Source organism: Numenius arquata, chromosome 16 (genome assembly GCF_964106895.1).
Source record: "Numenius arquata chromosome 16, bNumArq3.hap1.1, whole genome shotgun sequence".
Classification (NCBI taxonomy): Eukaryota; Metazoa; Chordata; class Aves; order Charadriiformes; family Scolopacidae; genus Numenius; species Numenius arquata.
In genome coordinates, this window is record NC_133591.1 from 2,948,467 (window position 1) to 2,969,470 (window position 21,004).

At 41.3% G+C, this 21,004-nt stretch overlaps 1 protein-coding gene across 3 annotated transcripts in view; it reads right to left on the reverse strand.

Annotated features, from left to right (window-relative positions):
* Positions 1–648: 648 nt before the first annotated feature.
* The window catches only part of KIAA1671 (KIAA1671 ortholog), an 87,211-nt gene continuing 66,855 nt past the window's right edge, over positions 649–21,004 (reverse strand). For 2 of the 3 annotated variants that reach the window (XM_074159834.1, XM_074159835.1), the window contains 7 exons: positions 12,837–12,955; positions 6,760–7,015; positions 4,176–4,350; positions 2,686–2,813; positions 2,183–2,316; positions 1,943–2,025; positions 649–1,416 (listed from right to left, as the gene is read on the reverse strand). In XM_074159834.1, coding sequence (XP_074015935.1) covers positions 1,947–2,025; positions 2,183–2,316; positions 2,686–2,813; positions 4,176–4,350; positions 6,760–7,015; positions 12,837–12,955 — 891 coding nt within the window. In that variant the 3' untranslated portion in view covers positions 649–1,416; positions 1,943–1,946. Of the gene's footprint in view, positions 1,417–1,942; positions 2,026–2,182; positions 2,317–2,685; positions 2,814–4,175; positions 4,351–6,759; positions 7,016–12,836; positions 12,956–18,673; positions 18,843–21,004 lie in introns of those variants that run through there. The other variant, XM_074159836.1, reaches the window with a different exon arrangement.

A 21,004-nucleotide genomic window follows, 5' to 3' on the forward strand; every position in this document is an offset into this window, starting at 1 on the left:
CACCAAAAAAAAAATTAAAAAATAAAGAAATAAAAGGAAAATGAGTTCAAGTGCTGGTGCTTTATCTTTAATATCTAGAGAAGCCCATCAGCAGGACATGGGAAGTGCAACGCCGCCCGTCGCGCCTGGGTTTGCCACGTGGCCACTTTCTTCGTCGAGTCGAGAGGAATTCTGACGCGACAGAATAACCTCCCTCGTTGGGCTACATTTGTAAAGGGTTACTGAAAAGAGCACTTAATCGGGGAAAGAATAAAGTATGTCTTAAGTGGACGTCTTGGTTGATATTTCAGAATCTGTATTCAAAGATATGAACATATTGGAGATACCAGTGATATTCGTAACACCCGTGTTACGCGTGAGATCTCTATCCCGCTGTTACAACATCGGTCTTACTAAAAGGAAAGTAAATCATCTGAGAAACTGAAGATCACATTTAGGTTATCCCACAAAATCAGCATAAAAATAAAAACTTAAACCTGGTATTTACAGATTAACGAATAAAAATATGAAGTGGGACTATCCAAACTGCTATTAAAGTGACATTCAACAATTAACTGGAACCCTGATATGAGTGTAACATCCTCCCTCTTCCCTTCCTTTTTTTGTTATAAAAACAGTATTTACATATTTTTTTTTTTTTTTTTTTTTAAAGAGAACTGGTTGACATTATTGCTTGATCCTTTTTAGGAAAGACATTCCAATGAAGCAATTATTCCACATGCTGACAAAACACAGAATATACCATTTCAAGAGTGACAAAAGTTAACATTTTGTTCATCTAAAAATTATATTCATCTGCTGGGTCAGCAGATCACATGTAAATATAAGCCAATCAAAAATACATTTTACAAAAAATAATCAAGTTTCCTTTTTCAATATGGCAGTAAACAGAATTTGTTCTTTCACTCTCACCTTCCACAAAACTTCATTCTAAATAGGAGCTCACTATTTTTTTTCCACAAAAAAAAAAAAAAGAGATAAATTTGATTTAAATTGTTATTTTCATAAACAAACACAAAGCCCAGCCTTACGCCTGACGTGTCGACCACCAAAAAAAAAAATCATACTTTTGAGTTGCTGAACACCGATACGGAAATGCAGTCTTTGTTCAACGGCGAGGGGACTCTCCCGGCGCGCAGCACTCCGAGACAAAACATTACAATCTTACAGGACTATGAACCACCGGTTCTTCTTCCAGGCCAGGTCTAAAGCCACCGTCTTCCCGTATCTGAAAAGATACAGCTTTGTATTTGCCTATGAATATTAAGCAGCTTTCTCCACAAAACAGGAAGGCACCATGCACATAGCAGTTGAGGCAGGAAGCGAACAGCAGCAACATGACATGTGAATTTTAGGTTCAGATGAGTTAAGGCTTCTGTTAAAACTTCTTTATCTTCTTCTAGTTAGAATCGCTGTCTGGAAAGGAAAGAAACAGAAGCAATTGAATTAACGGTATGACATGGTCAAAAAAGCAGTCAGACCTCTCTCAGTGTCAGTAACAGGAAAAAAACCCCAAATGCAGTATTACTGTTGTAGCATCAGCTTGGTCGTGTCCTATTTAACGTGCTAAATGCTCAGGAGCTGCCCACAACACTGCAACGTACACCAAGGTGTTCCAAATGTGCGCAACACTCAGTTATCCAGTGACACGCTCATTCGTGCTTGATGGAAACACTATGAAATCGCAGCACAGAGTGCCGTTACAATAAAATTATCCAGAGAGAATCAGTGAAACTGTATCACTGGGAATGAAAACTTCCCTTCTACAAAAACTGCTCGGCCTCAACACAGAATTCCTTTACATTCCTGGGTGCACACAGCATGGGAAGTCTGCTTTAATGTTTATGTGTTCAGAGTTGTACTGACACATTAAGGAAACCCTTTCTACGGGTGCTTTTATCAGCGTATGCTTTCACTTCGCACTCTTTCCGTCAGAAGGTACCTTTTCAAACCTGATTCTCATAATGGCTCTGTCTCTTCTTTGATTTCAGCTCCATCAGCCACTGAGGAGACTTTTCTTCCGACCTAGGATGTAAAAAAAACCCAAACTCTTTATTCTTTAATTATGATAATTCATTACAGAAAATAAATATATAATTTCCCCTACAGCTTTGGGAAGTCTACTTGCATTACTGGGGTTTTTTTCCACCAAAAATGAGCATCAGCATGTGAAGTCTCTCACCTCTCCTCCTTCTCGGCACTGGAGGGCAGCACTCTGCCACCAGGAGTTCCGAGCTGCGGTTTAGGGGATTTGAACAGCTGAGCAGAACTTACTTCACCAGGACTCTCAGACTCTTGTCTTTTCCGCAGTTGGGCCTAAATATAAAAATAAAAGACTCCTTTTTAAGCCAGAATTCAGACTTTTTTTAGAATGCAAAACAAATCACTCAGATTTATAAAAACAAAAAAAGGCATGCCTGAAATAAGTGCGGGGATTCCTTATAAACCTATGCAGTTTGAAAGAATGTTTGCTATTGCAAAGCTATTTTTTTTTCCCCAAATCCCTTCATATTTCTAGCCAACACTTAGAAGTGAAAAAGATAACTGCAAGGTTTTATTCTGCACATCCCACGCCCCACAAACACCACCCTCATCTTCAGCAGGATTTTCTAGCTCCTCTCTGGAGAGCGGCTGCAGGTGCTGAACCGGTCCAGCTCTCGCCTGGTGTCTTCTGCCCCTGCTCACCTTGAGAACAGAGTGGTCCATTCCCGGAAACACGGGAAGTCTCTGAGCGTGTACAGAAGACGATCTCGTAGTACGCTGTACCTTTTCTTCCTCATCAGAATCCTCCTGTTGCATAGTTTTCTTCTCCTCTAATTAATTAATAAATAAAAAAAAAAGGGGGAGAAAACCCATTCGTCAGCACGCTTTTCACCTGTACCTTGTTCTAGATCTCTCCTTCCACTCAAAAGCGTATTAAGAGTAATATTAACACACCAGAGGACCGAGATCAATGCTTCAATAGAGATCAAACCAACCAACATACTAAGTACTCAGCAACAGAAAGATTTCTTGCTGATGGAAATGAGGGAGCAGAAGGTACTCCTAATTCAATGAATGCTGCTTCTAAACACCTCAGTTGATCACAGAGCGTGAGATAATTTTCAGATGTCTCTTCCCATCTAAATTAATCTGCTCCATGAGGCTGAGTAGCAGAAATCTGCACGCTACATGGGAAGATGCAGTGCTGTGGCCACCTTTACGTGCCCCAGGTCCCCAGTTGATAATTACCCTCCAGCTTCCAGTACAGCATTTCTTACCAAGGGAAGTCCTCAAAATATCTTAGGTCTGTTAGACCTGCACCAAAACTACCCCCCCACAGATTAACAGTCTTTCCATTGATTAGGAGGCTACAGAAGAGATCAGTTTGATCACACGTTCTTCCCTGTATTCACAGGCTTTAAGGGAAAACAGAAATGGCAGGTCATAAAACTGATTTTTTTAATAAGGCCCCTCAGTTACAAAAACTTCACCAGGCTCTCTAAAGAACAGGCAGCAAAACCTGTAATCCCCTGCTCAGGGAATATCGAAAGGGTATCCCCAGCATACGTCACCACTGCACCAAAGCCCTGCAGGTACTAAACCATGGATCTGTGTGTGCATTAAGCCATGGATTAATGGATTATCAATGCCCGATGGGTTTCCGCAGTGCATCCTAAGGAACAGGACAGACCAGGAGGGGGACTTTTTTAATAGAACGGATTTGACAAGTTGGTTTATCCTTAACTAGGCCTCTTTGGTCCTGTAGTACTTACAGATGCTACAAAGAAAGAATATTTATGAGCACCTATAGAATATGAACAATTAAGAGTTGCTCTTATCAATAACACACAGGCTTAGCTATAAAGAATGTGCTGGAGAACGCGGCCAACTGCACCATTTTCTAAACTCAATATTTTCTCAGCAAACAAAACTCTCTTAAGTCAGCAGCCAGAAGATAAAGGAAATTGCATCGAAGTTCTCCTTCGCCCTCGTCTTCTATAGGTCTGGGTACTGTGGCTTCCCTCACCCCAAAGGCTCCAAGGAACGGAGGGGAAGACCAGATTTTGAAGATGACCCAGAGGTTGGAAAAGGAAGCTGCTGTTAAACCTTGATTCTACTTCAGGTGTGTCACACCATTTAGCCCTTACAACCAAATTGATTACAGCTGATTGTTTCAGATAGTTGAGGGATACCTGTGGAATCTTTAAACATCCAGGCGTTATCTGGTTCTTCCGTCAGAGAAAATCTGTTTTCGAACTCCAGCCCTCTGCTTCTTCTCAGAGAGTGGGAAATAGGAGCCCGACGGCGTCTCTTTTTGCTGAGCTGTACACGAGTTTTCAGCGCGCTGGAGTCCAGAACGGTGGTTTGCTATAAAAAGAAACAAAACCTTTACTTTCAACCAGCCTGAAAATAAAAGTAATCTCCTCCATAACGATTTTCCAACCTACTTTAACACATTAACCCATTCAGTTTAATTAAACTATATATATTTGGCTGAATATTATTCTTGTGGTTACTTAAAACTGTATTGAAGAGAATTTATGATGAGGATATGTGACATAGTGGCTAACTGGGTGCAACGCTGGTTCTTTGATCTCTCTTGGCTGTGGATGTCTGATTTGCATGAATTATTAGATTAGTAAAAAAATAACTGCAATAAATAGGATTTTGGGTCCTAGAATCATAGAATGGTTAGAGTTGGAAGGGACCTTAAAGATCATCGAGTTCCAACCCCCCTGCCATGGGCAGGGACACCTCCACTAGAGCAGGTTGCTCAAAGCCCCATCCAGCCTGGCCTTAAACACTTCCAGGGATGGGGCAGCCACAGCTTCCCTGGGCAACCTGTTCCAGTGCCTCACCACCCTCACAGGAAAGAATTTCCTCCTAATATCTAATCTAAATCTCCCCTCTTCCAATTTAAAACCATTACCCCTTGTCCTGTCACTACATCTCCTGACAAAGAGTCCCTCTCCGGCTCTCCTGTAGGCTCCCGTCAGATATTGGAAGGCTGAAGTGTTTTAAGAATACAGGCCTTGCCAGCTAGTAACAGCTGAAGGCCAATAAGAAGATTGGTATCTAAAAAAAGAGCAACTACACAAAATTCTCTTGTAGTAGAGCTGCAATTTCCTCGTTCTGCTGGGTTGCCATCCACAGACATTTCAAGCCGCTCAGCAGCAACAAGGAGACTGCGGGTTAAGTGTCAGGGCATTCAGAAAATTCCTGTGATCGGTCATTTCAAACCTATCCATCTCTGTACACGATGGTAAGGCAACAACATTTACAGAGCAAAAGAAGGGGCTGTAATTTATTTATTTATATATTTAAAGCAACTTCTTGTTAGAGACTTTGCGTAATCAGCAAACATCACTGAGACTCCTCTTCTTTGGAAGATGTGGGTTTGTTTCTTTTCAAGAGATTTCAGGTCAGGAATAAACTACTCATTAAAAGAGCCCGTTTCCAGCTGTACTTGAAGCTTTATGTATTTATGCTTTTTTTTATGTTATGTTATTTATGTTATGTTTATGTTATGTTTATTATGTTTTAATTTATCTTTTAAAAGAGACACCTCTGGCTGTCCGGGGAACGGCACAACACAGGACCTTCTCCACTAGCCATAGAACCACTGATGGACAAAGACAAATTGCCATCCTTGTTGAAATGAGCTACTAACGCTTCCTTCAGAGAGCAAAAAGTGCGCTGGGGATGTCCTGCCAAAGGATTATTAACTGACAGCACCGCCGAGGCACACGCCGTTGGGGATCTCAAAGCAACAGGCCACCAAACATGGTGCTCTCTGTTTTAGTGTGGGTTGGAAGATGAGAGCAGCACCTGCTTTGGGAAAACACAGGTTTCTGCAGTTCCCCGTGGATCCAAGACCAGCGGAGCAGGGAGCTGGCTGGAGGCACTTTCCAACAGCCCACGCAGGAAGCGGCTGTGATTTTAACAGTCGATTCTGCGGCACCAGAGCACGCTGTCTCCAGCACAAACCTGCCTGCGTCCTTCCCACATCTTACAGAGCATTCAGAAGGCGTTACGGCACTTTGACAGGCAACACAGTGTATCCGAGACCTTCCTACCAGCTGCACCAGCAACTTAAGTTGGGAATTTTGCACTTGCCAACATATCTGCCATTAAATATTATATAATAATTATTAAAAAAGAAGGTGCACCAACTCTTACTAAAGAAAAAACTGTACTTCCTAGACGCTACACTGAAAAACTACAGTCGTGTTAGTGCTTTCGGAGAACACTAAATCTCATCTGTGTATGGCCAGAAATTACGGATCTTATGCTGACTGCAAGATTCTTACATATGAAAAAAAATCCTGTATAATGCAATTGTAAGCTACTACAGAAAAAGACCAATTGTAAATAAGAAAATATTAGTAAATATCTTTATAGCCTTGAATCCGCATGGCTTATAGCACAGCAGTCACTGGCTATTTGTGTTATTTAACTATGTTTCCAATGTTCACAGAGACATTTAACTCTTCTGATACCACTCGCTGAGGAGCGGGAAGAGAAAGAGCAACTTTCTTAGGCCACTGGCAGACGTTGTCAGGAGCCAATAGGTTTTCTGGAGTCATTACAGGAACTAAAAGACCTTCGTAGCTTTGATTTTAAACTTTTCAGGCAGGAAGTCAGCTGGGAAAATTCAAAGTGATAAAGAAAAGGCGGAGGAAGATTTGAGTGCAAAGTTTCCAGAAGATACAACTTCGTGCTAACAATATAGGTAACACAGAAGGAGAACTTCTGCTTCCCATTCTGGTAACTTACATCAATGAAAGAGAAATCTGTGGTCTTTTCATCAGGGTAGGTGTCTCCCGGAGGCGGTAAATCAGTCCCATCAGTAGAGTCCATGTCAGTGCTGGAACGGTCCAAACTTGTGCTCCTTTGGTCTTTTGAGAAGTCATGGTGATCAACCAGGGAGGCCGGTTCTGTTTGAGAGGACAGTGAAGACGGGTGGCTGCTTGGAGGTTGCTTTCTCGTCGAAATGATATCATTTTCCGAGGAAGGAGATTCGGGCACAAAGCTGCAAATTAAGAAAACGAAATCTAGAGACTCCGGGGCAAACAAATATGCAGGGAGAGTTTGGATCACGGCTACTCAGCAGATGATTAACAAAGGCAGAACTGGAATTATGGCTACCAGTAACAAAGGCATCTTCGGAGGCAGCAGGTACCAGCAACAAAGGTGTGAATCACTTTTATTTCCACAGCTTTTTACCCACTTGGATTTATGCAGATAAACTATAATAATTTGACTGTATTATGCTTTTATTGCTTGGGGTTTCTTTTCCCCAGCACAAAGGCCCCTTCAAACGTATATACGCAAACGAGACCAGAGAAATAGAAAGCTGATTAAAAGCTGCTTAAATTTGCCCATTTGCTATATAACAGCAGCAAACCTTACACTTTGGCATTTTGAAACATTGTGAAGGGTAATACCACGTTTGCAGCCTTCAGGCAATGAGTAACTGTTAAAAGATCCTCCTCCTTGATCATCCAAAACCATCTTAAATACATATACATCCTTTTAAATGCAAACCAATAAATACTCTTTTACTCTAAGTGAATTCCTGCAGGACACTACAAGCTACTTGCAACCCGTTCATGAGCACACCTTACAAACACCTCTGTTGTTCCTGTTCCCATCTTTTCCCTAGGAAGGCACTTTTTTTTTATAAATATATATATATATATATATTTATATATAAATATATATATAGACACACAAGTATATTTATATCATATTTATTCTAATTTAATTTACATTCGCCTATTATTAATTTATTATTATATCTTATATATTTGTATTTTTATATATATGGTAGATAAAAATTGTTTGCACACTTTTTCCTGAAATCCTGACAAGGCTGTGTATTCACATCCGGACCTGAAGAAAACAGGAGTGTGTTGGGAATGGCCGCAGCCACCACAGCAGCTCCTACAGCACGGTATGTGCCCCGTGCATGGCAAGCAGCAGGTGTGAGTAATTCCCATTTTACATGACTTGAAGACAACTGAAGCATCTTCAGCAAAGGATTTAAATATTTTGGGATGCAATTTTTAGATTTTTTTTTAGCGGCATCCCTTGTGTTCTGACAGAAAGGAGCATCTCTGTTGGTGCTAGCCCCAGATCAGCAGCTCCTCCACTGGAGCTGTATTAGATTTTGTTTCTCTTATCGCCTCTAATTTTGGTCCTTAAGTGACACGGAACACAAGCGACAGTAACCCAGTGAACCATAATTGCCAAGATGTGAAAAAGGAGAGAGGACAGGGCTAGTTTAGGTGGATCAGATGCTACTGGGAAGTTCAGCAGCGTTTAAGCCACAACGCGATCAGACAGAAGCGACACTTCCTTCTCTTGTATCTCAGGGTCTCTTTTGAGAGAGCTGCCCGCCCATCCGTCCATCCAGTCATCCATCCATATTTTTCTTCCCAGGACGCAAGGAGAAGCTGAAGGCAGAGGTGGGCAGCAGGTGGCACCCTAAGGCAGGGCTCTACAGCAGAGGCTTTTTGGGGTGCCCGGGGGGACCGTGCAACCCCAGTGCTGCAATGCTCCCGGTGTATCCCTAGAAATCTTCTCCCTTTGCCTAGACTAACAGAAGTGAGTTGTGGTGTCAGGACTGTAGGCTGTGTCTCCCTTCATCACATAGATTGCAGTATTCCTTTAAGCAGCAGGAGATGGTAGGAAACACAGTAAGACTCTACTGTCAGTAAAAATAGGGCTGTCCTGCTTCTAATTTTAGGAGCATTTAGTTTAAAAGACAAAACCTGAAGTATTTAAAGGAGTTTGGGTTTTTTTTTTCCCTCTGCTAAACAAGAGTCTTTTTTTACTAAGCACCTTTTCTTGAGCAAATACCTATGAAAACTGTCAAAAACCAAAAAATACCTGAACATTTATGTACAAATATATGTACATTTTTTAAACAATAGACAGTATTTGGTACAATCCACGGCGATAGCAATCTCGGGAGGAAAACACTCGAGTCTACTGCTGAATAACAGCTTTCTATCAAGCTGCAGTACATGATATAATTTCCAGTCTGGCAGAGCCAACACCGCACAGGGGGTTTTTCCAGCACACCAGTAGAGAGAATGCCTCTTCCCTCCTTCAGCACTGGGCCCCAGGATAATTAAGAAATGGTACTAATGAGCTCCAGGGGGAAGGTTTTGTCTAGTATTTTTGCTTCGAATGATTACACGGTCTCTGCAGCGTTAGGCTTTAGATCCACTAGAATATGGAAGAATGCGGAGACGAAAGACAATCTGCTGACTTATCACCTTTCACGGAAATTAAAATGTATATTAAAGGCATCCTGTCTGATTTGCATATCTCCAGAAAGCCTCTTCCCTTCTACATCCCAGGACTTCAGCTAATGCAACTCAGTGCAGTTTCTCAAATGGAAATATTTGGGAGGTTGCAATGATGGAAATACAGACGAATTTCCACCGATCGGTGGTTTCCAATGCACAAACCTTTCTAATGGATTCTGCTTGGGAGTTCTTGCACAATTACAGCCTCATTACGCACTGAACACTGTGGCACAGTTAATCACCAAACGTGGCAAGGATGACTTGAGTACAAACACTTTGTGATGCCCAGTGGATTCTTTCCATCTCAACAGCAAATTAGGGGGAAAATTCCCTTCAGAATAACGGTCAAATATTGGAATTTAAAACATGTTTTCAGTCCTCATTACTGAGATGTATTATGCATCTTTTTCTATTACTTCATTAAGATTTCAAGTTTTATAAGCGTATCCATAAGCTACCAACAATGTTCAACAGGTGTCATCTACAGACACTTGCTTCTCTGAAAAATTATCCTTGGCATAGTGCTCACAAATATCACCAGAATTATCACAAATATGCAATCTTCAATTTCAATTGCAACTGAATTTAAATCATTTCAGCAAGACTGTGCTAAGAGGCCATAAAGAATGTGTTGCTTCAGCATAAGAAATCAGGAGTCAGAAAATCCTGCTTTTTATGCTGCTGTAGAGTTAGAATTGAAAGGCATCTCTCCCTACTCTCTCACTACCTGAGGCATCACACAAGAAATAATGTCTATTTAAAAATGCCCTTTTATATTCTGTAACTGTGATTCCCATCTATTACAGGTAGCCAATACCCTATAGTGGGTTTTCTCTTCTAAAACTTTGTTGTAGCCAAGCTTCAAGGTTTTGAAGAAACAGATAGCTAAAATGTTATGAAGTCAGCGCTGTACAGATCCAGGTGCTGCACAGATCCAGCACCTAAAAACACAGGTCCTTTTCTGTAAAAGGGAACTATTTTTCCTTATGAAGATTGTTCTGATCTAAAAGTAAGAATTTTCCATGATGTCAATTTGGAAAAGCTTACTAAAGCACTTGAGGGAAACATAAAAATAAAATTTTTCAGATAAGCTAAGAAAAAAAAAAAAAAAATCTAATTTACGCCTCCAAATTAAACTCTCTTTCCATTCTAAGAAGTTATTTGCCAAAGCCCACTGCAACCAGCCACGAGCAGCCCCTCATGCTTATTCCAGCATTGATGAACTTCTAGCTGAAAGCGATCCTTCCTCCACCTTCCTAGAAGCTTGTCTAGCAAAAGAGCCACATTTATCCTGTTGCCATGCAGTCATGGCTTTTTATTTTAAAATTCTCTTCCTCTCTCAGAGAAAATGAATTCATTCACAGATGCTTTAATGAAACACTCCTAAACAGGCTAAAATAATCGCTTCACGACTCAAATACCGGAAAACACCAGAAACTGGAAGTTCCTCCCACACAACAGCAGTAGCTGGGGATATTGTTGTGTGTGTCCCCATCCCGGTGTTCCCTGTGCGCTCCCCGGATGCGGGTAAGGACTCAGGGTGCCTCTTCCCCCTGGGGTCTCTCCCTCAGCCAGGAGGGTGTTTCGGGGGGGCAGGAGGAATGTAACCCCACAGGCAGTGTGGCTGGTGAGATAGAGTCTAAGGGAAGGGAGCTAGGCAAAACAGGAAAGCTGGATTATCAAAGTCTCCGGGAAGTGCCTGCCCCCGGGCCCGGCAGAGGAGACGAGGACCACCTCTGCAGCGGCCGGACGCAGAGATGTGCCGGAATCAGCCACGGCAGCAGGAGGAGAGCGCCTGCACTTGGCCTGGCTTCGAGCTCATGAAAAATAAACTGCAAACAAAATGCAGCTTCAGTATATTCCAGGAAGATTCCCATTATAAATTTAATATTTAAAAGTACGTGACTCTCATTGCTCTACAAGTGCCTGACTTAATATACCAGCAATTCCCCCACAATGAACAGGAGTCGAGCTATAGCAGAACAAAGGTGTGGCAAAATGATGAGAACTCACTAGGCTGTCTTCATTACACTGAAAAAAAAGAAAAAAACTAAACATTTCTTACACCGGAAACAAAATTCCAGGATTGAGCTCAATACTTCAATAAACCATAATTTTTTTGATGGAGCTTTTCTAACCAGGAAGAATCCTCCAGGTTTGAAGTAGGATTCAAATGCTGCCCATGTCGGAGCAGAGTCAAGTACCTTTGTTAGGAAACCAATTTCCAAAAATGTCTATAACAGACTGAAATCAAAGTTAATTTTACAGAAGGCTTGGATGATGCTGTTGGCTTGTCACTTAGCTCGCTGAACTTCAGGCTGAAAGCTACCCTGATTTTATAAGCAATAAAATATTTATAACGCACAGTTCTTAAGTGTAGAACACACCAAACATAATTGACATTGATGTCTGCTATAAGATCTCAACAAGTATAGCAATAAAACAACCAGATAAAATGCTATTTTCACACTAGACTGAGCAGATCGGATATTGTAGGTGTAGATCAAGCTATAATTTACACAACAGGTGTAAATTATATAAAGCCTCACACTTGAGTGCTCTAGGTTTATTCCATTAAATCGTTTTAATAACAGAAAAGCATCGGTAATACTATCTCTCATTCAACTGATGCTCCATTTCATCCTCCACTTCACCACACTATAATGTTTCAGGGTTATTGAGACGTGGAGATCGTACCCCGAGGTTTATCAGGACACGTGAAAAGGTGACCACGCTCATCCCGCTGTCGGAGCAAGTGCCTGGTGTTCAGAGCACCCATTTCAAACAGATTTTGTCATTCAGCTTTTCTCGTAACATTGCCTTAAAAGCTGTGCTAATTGATATGGTAGAGACCAAATTTACCAAAAAAATAAAAATAAAACAACCCCCAAAACTGTTAACGTACCCTGTCTAATCATAATCAGACACTTCCTCACCTACCTGAGAGTGAGAAAAATCAGACAATTTTAGAAACATCTCCCTAGAAACCCTAGTTCTACCCATCAGAGACACGTAGCACACAAGCAGGTAACCGCCTTCTAAACGTGAAAATGTACATTTCTAATTGTAGTTACAACATGTAAATACAAAGCATTAAAAAAGGTTTTTACTAGCTATGTTAATCTAGCCAAAGCCATTTGGTGTATCTATTGAGAAAAAGTGTTTTTTCCATATCTTCTTTCTACCATTTTAGCACTACAAAAAAACATCTAACTTACGTTTCGTGTACCAGTGGACTTGTTAAATCTATTCCAGTCCAAGCTGGTTTTGTCATTGCTTATGAAAGTGGTGATGCTGCATTCTCACTAGAGAATGGAGTTTGAGTTTCAAGCCTTATTGCAAGGTTAATTTGCAAATATTACAGAAATATTTCTTCATTCTAGACTAAAGAAATTGTAGAGTCATTGAGAATGAGTGTGCGACTTTAAAAAAAACCCCATACATGTGTACATATACACAAAGCAACGGTTTCTTGTCATGACTCGGGTAAGGAAAAGCCTGCCGGGTGGCAGAGGGGACGCTGCTCGCCCGTACCTGTCCCCACTGTGCCGCTGCTCGTTCCAGGTGCCGTACTGGCTGTCAGGCTCCCGCACCAACGTGTCTGTGTCCTTGGCTCCCGCGGGCTGTCTGGAGAAGCACTGCTTCAGCTGGTCCTGCAAGGGAACAGTTGAGACATTTCATCACGCCTTTATCCCTTGGTTAAATGATCAGCAGATTTTATTTGCTATACTTGTTTTGAATCTACCAATTAAACTCGGTCAACATAAAACCGGGAATAAACTTAAACATGAAAACGGCTCTAAACTCAGAATAATGATTCCCCGTAAAACGAGCACTGTTTTCCTGGGCAAATTAGCAGTTATACACGGAGGAATTGACTCCCTGGTTTTAGTAACTCAATATTGCTTGAAGTTTATTATTATCTCAGGCTGCTGAGAAATTTTAGAAGCACCTATCCAAACAGAAAGAATTCTGCTGGGGACTACATGGAATCTCCCCAAGCATACAAGGGAAACATCAACTCTACTGCTCTTTTCCTGGGTTTAATAAAAGGACTACTTTTTTTTTTTTTTTTTTTTTTTTAGCTCTTTCTTTGGAAGGCATTCAAAATAAAAAGCATAAATAAATAAATAAGCCTAGTGCCAGACACTAGAGAGCCTTTGACAAATTGATGTGTGCTAATGTGAAGTTCAGACACAAGGTACAACGCAGAAGGACAGAGCACGGCGTTTTTTTCTGTGTTCTGCTCCCACCTTTCATTTCCCAAGTAACTATTTTTATTTCACAGACCTACTACTCCCATAAGAAGGAAATAGTGCATTTAAGGACCCTTCCCTTTCAGGGGAGAGAAGTGGGTCAGCTGCTGCTGGCACCCCAGATTCGCAGCACAGCGATGTTCATACACTCCAGAATATCGCACTGTCCCACCTTTTGTTTTGGAGTTGTACTGAGTTACGAGCTGAAGTTCGATAGTTACTGAAATAATATAATACATTGTGGATAATTAAATGTTGGCCCCTTCCGCATTCGTTATCCCGAACAAATACAAGTAGGGTTTTCAGTGCTGTATCAACTTGGCTTATGAAGATCTCATCTGACAGCAGATTACATTAGTTTCCACCTGCTATAGGCTTTTTCTCTCTTTAAAAAAAAAAGGGGAAAAAAAGTAAACACTACCCACTCACCCCCTCAAAGCCCCTCAGGCAGAACATGCCAGTGGAAAATACCAACACAAAGAAATAACCATATTCAATGAAATAGGATTCCTTAATATTATTGTGGAAAAATGAGCTCACATGTTTTCTTGTGTCCTTAATTTTGTAAATACAAAGAATGCAGCCTTAAGATTATAGATTTGTAACCAGTTGCTTATTTTCCCAACCGTACTTATCAGCCACTGCCATTCCCTAGCTCTATCACACTCCTCACTGGTGACAAAGTGGACTGTTTTAATGCTGAATGGAATAAACAACAAAAGGCTCCACCACTTATTCCAACTATTGCAATGCACCATCACTAGACAAAGTAAACCCCTCAATCTGCGACACTCAAGGAAAACAGGGGGCTCAGTTTGTGAGTTACAAGAAACAGAAGTTTCCTGCTCTTCGTCTTCCAGATGTTCCCACAGCCTGGTAGCAATTCTTACACTTTATATATAGATATATACATGTACGCCCAGAGGCCAGCCAAGTCCTTACATTTTTCAATCCATTCCAGCTTTCAACCGTGAGCAAGGCACACGCTTCTAACAGCTAGTGAGTGGCAGGGAAAATAATCTTGTATTTCTTAAAAACCACAGGCTATTTCCTCTTACTTGGCTCGGGCATATGTTTGGGTTTCCACAAACTCCCTCTGCACCTTCATGATTTCGTGCTTTGTACAGGGGGCTAAACACTCCTGGGCTCAGCCTTCTGCTGTCACTTGGTGGCCACGTAACCTTTGGCAAGTTGATTCACTTCTAGGAAAGCCACTAACAAATACAAATTTTTTCGTTTATTCTCACTTTCCTCCTTACTTCACATGCCACTTCGGGAGGTTTTTTCAACTTGATGTTTGTTATGAATTTTTTTCAATCCCAATTTCATATTACAAACTACCACATTCTTGTAATCAATATATTGTATTATATATGTGTGTTTGTATATATATACAGTATGTATTTATCAACTTTTGCCACTTTTCGGACAGAACAAGCTGCATCTGGGGAGGATATATATAACTGGATATAGCCTGACACCCATGGGAAACACTTGCTGCCACAAAGAGATGACCCAACAGACACAAGCACATTATCCTTTCTGTTGGAAGCCAGTATTTTCCACCAGCTACAAGTAAATCACATTATCTCTATGCATGGTATAGATGGTATTACTCCCAAATACTCCCATTGTTTCTAACTAGACAATAGAGTCCAAAAAGCCCAGAAACAGGAATGGGAGCAGCAGAAAAGCAATTTCTTGTAGTGCATTTGGGAGACATTGTTTATAAAATGTGCAGTGTTATCATGAATGTGATGGTTTTAAGGAGAAAACATGCACAACCCAGATAATGCCATCTTGGTAGCAACAGGAAAGAAATTTGGATGCAAATACATCACTCATCTAAAGGCTCAGTAATTCTTAATAAAATTTGACATTGCAGACCAACTGCTCAGCCCATACGCCTCAGTTTCGAGCAACATTTTACTTGATGTTACATAAATTTGGACTTTGAGATGCAGTTTTATAACCAAAATGACACAATTAACATTTTTACACTAAAACAAAAACAAGCCTGAAGAAGAAATTACTACTTCAGTAGACACTGTGAACTCAAAATCAGTAAAACAAGCTGAAAATTCTAAACGTAAGGAATAAGACACTCCAAATTCGAAGAGGTTACTTTGTTATATCGAGTAATGTTATTGCATTTTGCTTCTGGAGGAAGCTACTTATTTCAGAAGAAGACTGTGTCTTTCCCTGGGGTTCCCTTTCAAGCCGTACTTTTCAAGGGGCCCAATGGTTAGTTGGAAAAAAATAAACGTTCTTTCAAGTCTGCAAATCACTCCTGAACTATTTAAAGAGTCCAGCTTCTACCAGCAGAGAAATAAGGAGGTACAATAACCTGGTCAACGAGCCGAGAGGAAAAAGGTACCAACTACGGCCCACGTAGAGAGAGGTACAAGGAGCCGATTCTCTCCCCAGCTTGTGGAGGAGGTGTCAGCTGGGGGGACCAAGGGTGACGCAGAAAAGCAATTTATAGCCCATGGAGCTCGCAGGAGACGGCGTGTGTTGAAGAAGGAAGTGACAACAAACCAGAAGAATTATTCTTCCCAGTACGTGATTATTAGCAAGCGCAAAAACGATGAGTTTTAGCCTTTCTTTTCAAGATCTCTTTTGTATCATCTTCATTGCACTACAGAAAGACTGGAGGCAACCTGCGCACTGGGACCTTGGAGGTGCCTGGGAAAAATCCATTCCCTTTGTTTTCAAAATGCTTACTCTCAGTAACTATAACCTTATTTTTAAAACACAGTAGAGGCTAGTTTAAAAAAAAAAAAGGGGGGTGAAAAAAGGGATGGTTTTCTCCACTTCCATCCTCTTTCAGCCTTCATACTCTCTGGACAGCACTTAATAGTTGCTATTAAACTTTTGGTTTTTTGAAATACCAGTCAAAATGACACAAATTCTCTGAGAGCTATACATATGTACCATTGTTTTTTATGGCTGAGATGCTTTTAGATGCAAGCTACTCAAATTAGATCATACAGATACATTTGCATTTTCTGGCATGAAGATTTTACTTGGAACAACTTGGTGTAACAAAGAGCATGAATGAAGAACAAACTGGGATTACAAATCCAAAGCTTTAAAACATGAGGAAAATAACGTAAGAGTTACTGAACGTGCTGGAGTGACAATTTTCAGGTCTGTCACAAGCCTATCATATCACACATCCCACTGTGCCCAACATCACGGTAATTTACCTAAACCCATAGAAGTCAGACCCTAGACAGACCCGTAGACCCTACCTATTGCCCTGTAGCACTTGCAACACATCCAGTGGCACAATAAGGTGCCCTAAAGCCAGTTTTTACCCAAGTATTGGCAGAAGAAATATTTTCTGACATGTACTGCTCCCAAACACGACCAGTTTCTGCTTCATACTTTGTTCCTGATTTAAATCTAAGCCTAAATCTGAACCTAAATCCTGATTTAAAGCTCACCTCTTCGGATAGATCAAAATAGTATTTTCTTTTCTTTTCCTTTTTTTTTTTTTTTTTTAATCTAAACTTCACAGAACAAGAGATGCTGCAAGATAAAGAACAGACACATCTGGCTCTGACTTTTGTGGCTCTTAAGAACAGATCTGCTCTGAACAGAAACCTCTTTTTCTCTAAGGACAACTACTCATTATTAACTCAACAACCTTTGTGGTAATATCTGGGATCCATTCTCTTTCTTTATTCATCCCTTGGAAGAGGAAACCAAAGTTGAAAGAAGAGGTGTACAACACGTGGAGCTAGGCCAGATACAGCCATTTCCTTGACAAACAGAATATTCACAGTAAAAACAGACATTTCAAAGGAAAAGGCAATAAAGAGAGGAGTCTGGTCTCCTCTTGGCGCACAAGATAAACGCAAACTAGGAAATTTTCTTATTTATAATCACAGAAAGATCTCGCCAATCAAATAAATACTACTCTCAATCCAGTATTCAAATACTGTAATTCTCCACGCTTTGATCTTTAACTTCATAATTCTTACAACAGTAGCCAGGAAAAAAAAATCTAAGTTGATTTTCATATGAAATAAAACAGCCGAGTTGTACACTGATTTGCCTCCAGTTCTTCTTCTCGAATGAGACGTTATGATTATGCCTCTTTCAGTGCTCCCTTGGAATTAAGCTGGGTTTGGCAAGAGTCCAGGGCTGATTACTCCTGCAATTTCCAGTTCCTGAAAATGATGCACACACAAAATATCGGTCCGACCGGCGCAAAAAATTAACCGTAACTACGAGTGAATTCATACATTTATGTGAAAAACACTTTCGCGCTGATGTGAAATAAAGACCTGGCACACAATACCAGCTGAAAAGAGATCTCATGAGTCAGAATCTGCACAGACAGTTTCAAAAATATCTTTGTTTGCAAAGGAGACGGAGACATCAGACAGTCAAAATGACACCCCACAGCTTGAAGTGCAAAAACTAAAAATTAAAATCTACTGGCATAAATTGAATGTGAATAGGTAATTGTACAATGGAATGAAGTTTTGACCATGTGCCTTGTTAATACAAAACTCAAAGAGAAAAATTTTTCCTAATTTCTTGAAAAGTATTTACTTTTTTCTTTTTCTCTCTCCTTTATTTAATTAAAAAAAAGACAGAAGTTTGGTGAAATTGCCCAGATTCCAAACTCCCCTGGCCCTTAAGTGTGACACTGCACTTAAGGAGAGTTTACAAGTCCTTACAAATGCAGGAAACCATCCCAATTGTTCCCCTGCAATATGCCAGGAAGCTGGCAACACACCTTATTCTATTAAAATTAAATTCTATTCTTTCATAGTTGACTCTGCTTTGGACAGGATGCTGGGCTAGATGACCTCCAGAGGTCCCTCCTAACCTGAATTCTTCTACAATTATTCTAAATGATTCTAAGGATTACTCCTAAAAGGTAAACTATATATTTTGGACCAGTAACAGAATTATCAAGAACATAACACCGTATCAAAGTCAACCAACTAACAAAAACCACCACAAAAAGAGGGCCTTAAAAACTATACCACCTTTCACAACCCATTTTATTTTTTCTAAGTATCTAAATGCCAATAGAGGAAGTGGAAAGTCTTAACTCTGTGGAATCAGCATCCTACAATCTCCATATATACTTACTATCCGGCGAATTAGTGCTGCCCAGAAGGAGTAAGTCATGGCTCAAGACCAACGCTCCCGTTAATTCCAAGCAACCAGGAGAGAAGATTTCCCAACTCAGTGTTTAAATAAATTGTTGGAAGGAGTAACTGCCTTAGCGTAATGTCGCAGGCAGAAGGCAGCACCTTCTGCCTCCCACCCCACCCTCCACGCTGCAGGGACAGATAAACAGTTCCAGGAATTGTATTTTTTTTTTTCTGACCTCACTGATGAGGGAAGTTAAGAGACCTCCAGAGCAGGCTCCACCCACGGGCATTGACAGGAGAGGATGAGAATGAGTTCCTCAGTCCTGTCCAATACCCTGTTCAGCACAGGATCTTCACACCAAGGAAGCCCTTCACAAACGCTGGAGACCAAGCCTACTCAATCTCATAACCTCAAGGTCTTTTCATTACTATATAGGCCATCTCCACTGCCACCAGCAGGCAAGGAGATGGCATGGAGCAGCCTTGGTGTCTGCTCAAGAGGACCATACCACTGGCCCCAGCGCCCTCCTGGGCTGGAGAGGACAAGCCAGTTTAAGATGGCAAACTGAACACACATGGGGAAGCACAAGTGTGCCCCAACACAACATACTTAGCATCATTACACCCTAAGGGTCTACACCGCTCTACTCGAAAAACCTTTAAATCATAAATGTTTAATTTTTCCATGCGCAGTAGAGTACGTACCAAGTCCCACGGTATAAAACATTCCCATAAATGATATCAGGCACTACATCCTCGCTGTTGCTATGCAACCCGGGGCTGTCTCAACCATATGTGTTTTCTCTACCTCTTCCACCGGGATATGATAAGCAACAACCAATTATATTCCTCATGTTAAAAGCTGACAGTGTTTACCTTACGAAACAAGAGTTGTTTTCAGAAGGGTGACTGGTTTAATTCTCCACCTTTTCATAGCTTCCCAGCTTGATGCGCAGGCCTGACTCCCAACCCCTTCCTCCTGGAAAAGCACGGCAAAAAAATGCAGAAAAGCAGACCCAGGTCTGCAGAGACATTGGGAAGGGCAAGTGTCCCTTCCAGCCACTAGCCCAAGGGAGCAAATGCGTGGGGTGCGAACAGCCAGTACCCGAGAGGAACTGGATGAAGAGGCTGGAGAACATCCCAGGCTGCTGTATCCCATGGACACTGTTAGCTCAGCTGCTCCCCTTTAAAAAGCTCTCTACTACCCCTACAAGAGACCTTATCACCAGTCCTACGGCCTTGCTGATAGGAAAGCCAGCCTTAATCTCAGAAGCAAAACTCTTTGCTTCAATACTGTATTTGAATTAAATACAATGGGTTTAGTTTTGTTTTGATCCAAGATATATCCCTTTGAGATGCGTACCTGCCTTATGCTAGGGAAAAAAAATAAATATTTTCACTTTAATCAAAACACCCAAACTGCACAACAGACCTAAAAACTACAGCTGATTTGACAAGCGGGTTAAGCACAGAGCTGACGGGGATCCTCCTCGCCACACCAGCACAAAACATTCTCTGTAAACAGTGAAAAAGGAGCCAGAGGAAATCACTGCCAGCAAGTTGAATGATTTACTCAGGTTCAAACAGCATTTTCCCAGCAATACCTTTCCAGCCTAAACTTGAACCTCCAGGAGGCTGAACACTACCACAGCTCCCCGAACTCTGGCATTTTGCACACTTTTTGAACGCATAAAATCACTTGTCCTGCTCGCTGGTCTTTAGCTAATTGCTTCTCCTCCATTAAGGGACCTTTCACTCCTAACCCCCAACTAAACCGTGCCTCTCAGGAGCCAGGTCCAGCTGAGACTCATGGTTTCAAAGGCAGCAGCACCAAAGACAGACCCAAAGTCTACCTGGAGCTGACTCCAGCCACAACACAATGTGGCCAAATTAATCCAGATTAAGTTAGTTTTGCCAGGAATCTGATAAGCATCGTGCAATGAAACCTACTCACTGCTTTTGCAGTGACTCTCCGTGAAGTTACCCTCCTCGCTCCATTCAGGATTTCGAAGACATTTTAGAGTTTGTCATTTTTTTTTATACCCTGAAAATAGAGCTGCAGTGACTTGCTGTGAACACTCACCACGCACGTACCATGTGGTTTCAGCGCGAGGCTGAAGACAGAGCAGAGGTTGACCTGATGTGCAGAAAGCAGACAAGAACCAAATTCTAAATATACACCTTGCTCGGGCTGAGCGAGCCAGGAGAGTCCTTCCTCTGAGAGGTGGGAAAGTAGAAAACCAAAGCAGAGCAATAGTCGGGAACATCTTTAAAATCCCTCCTATGTCAACATATTAAATTTTCTTTTCAGCCTTAGGCAGTCAAG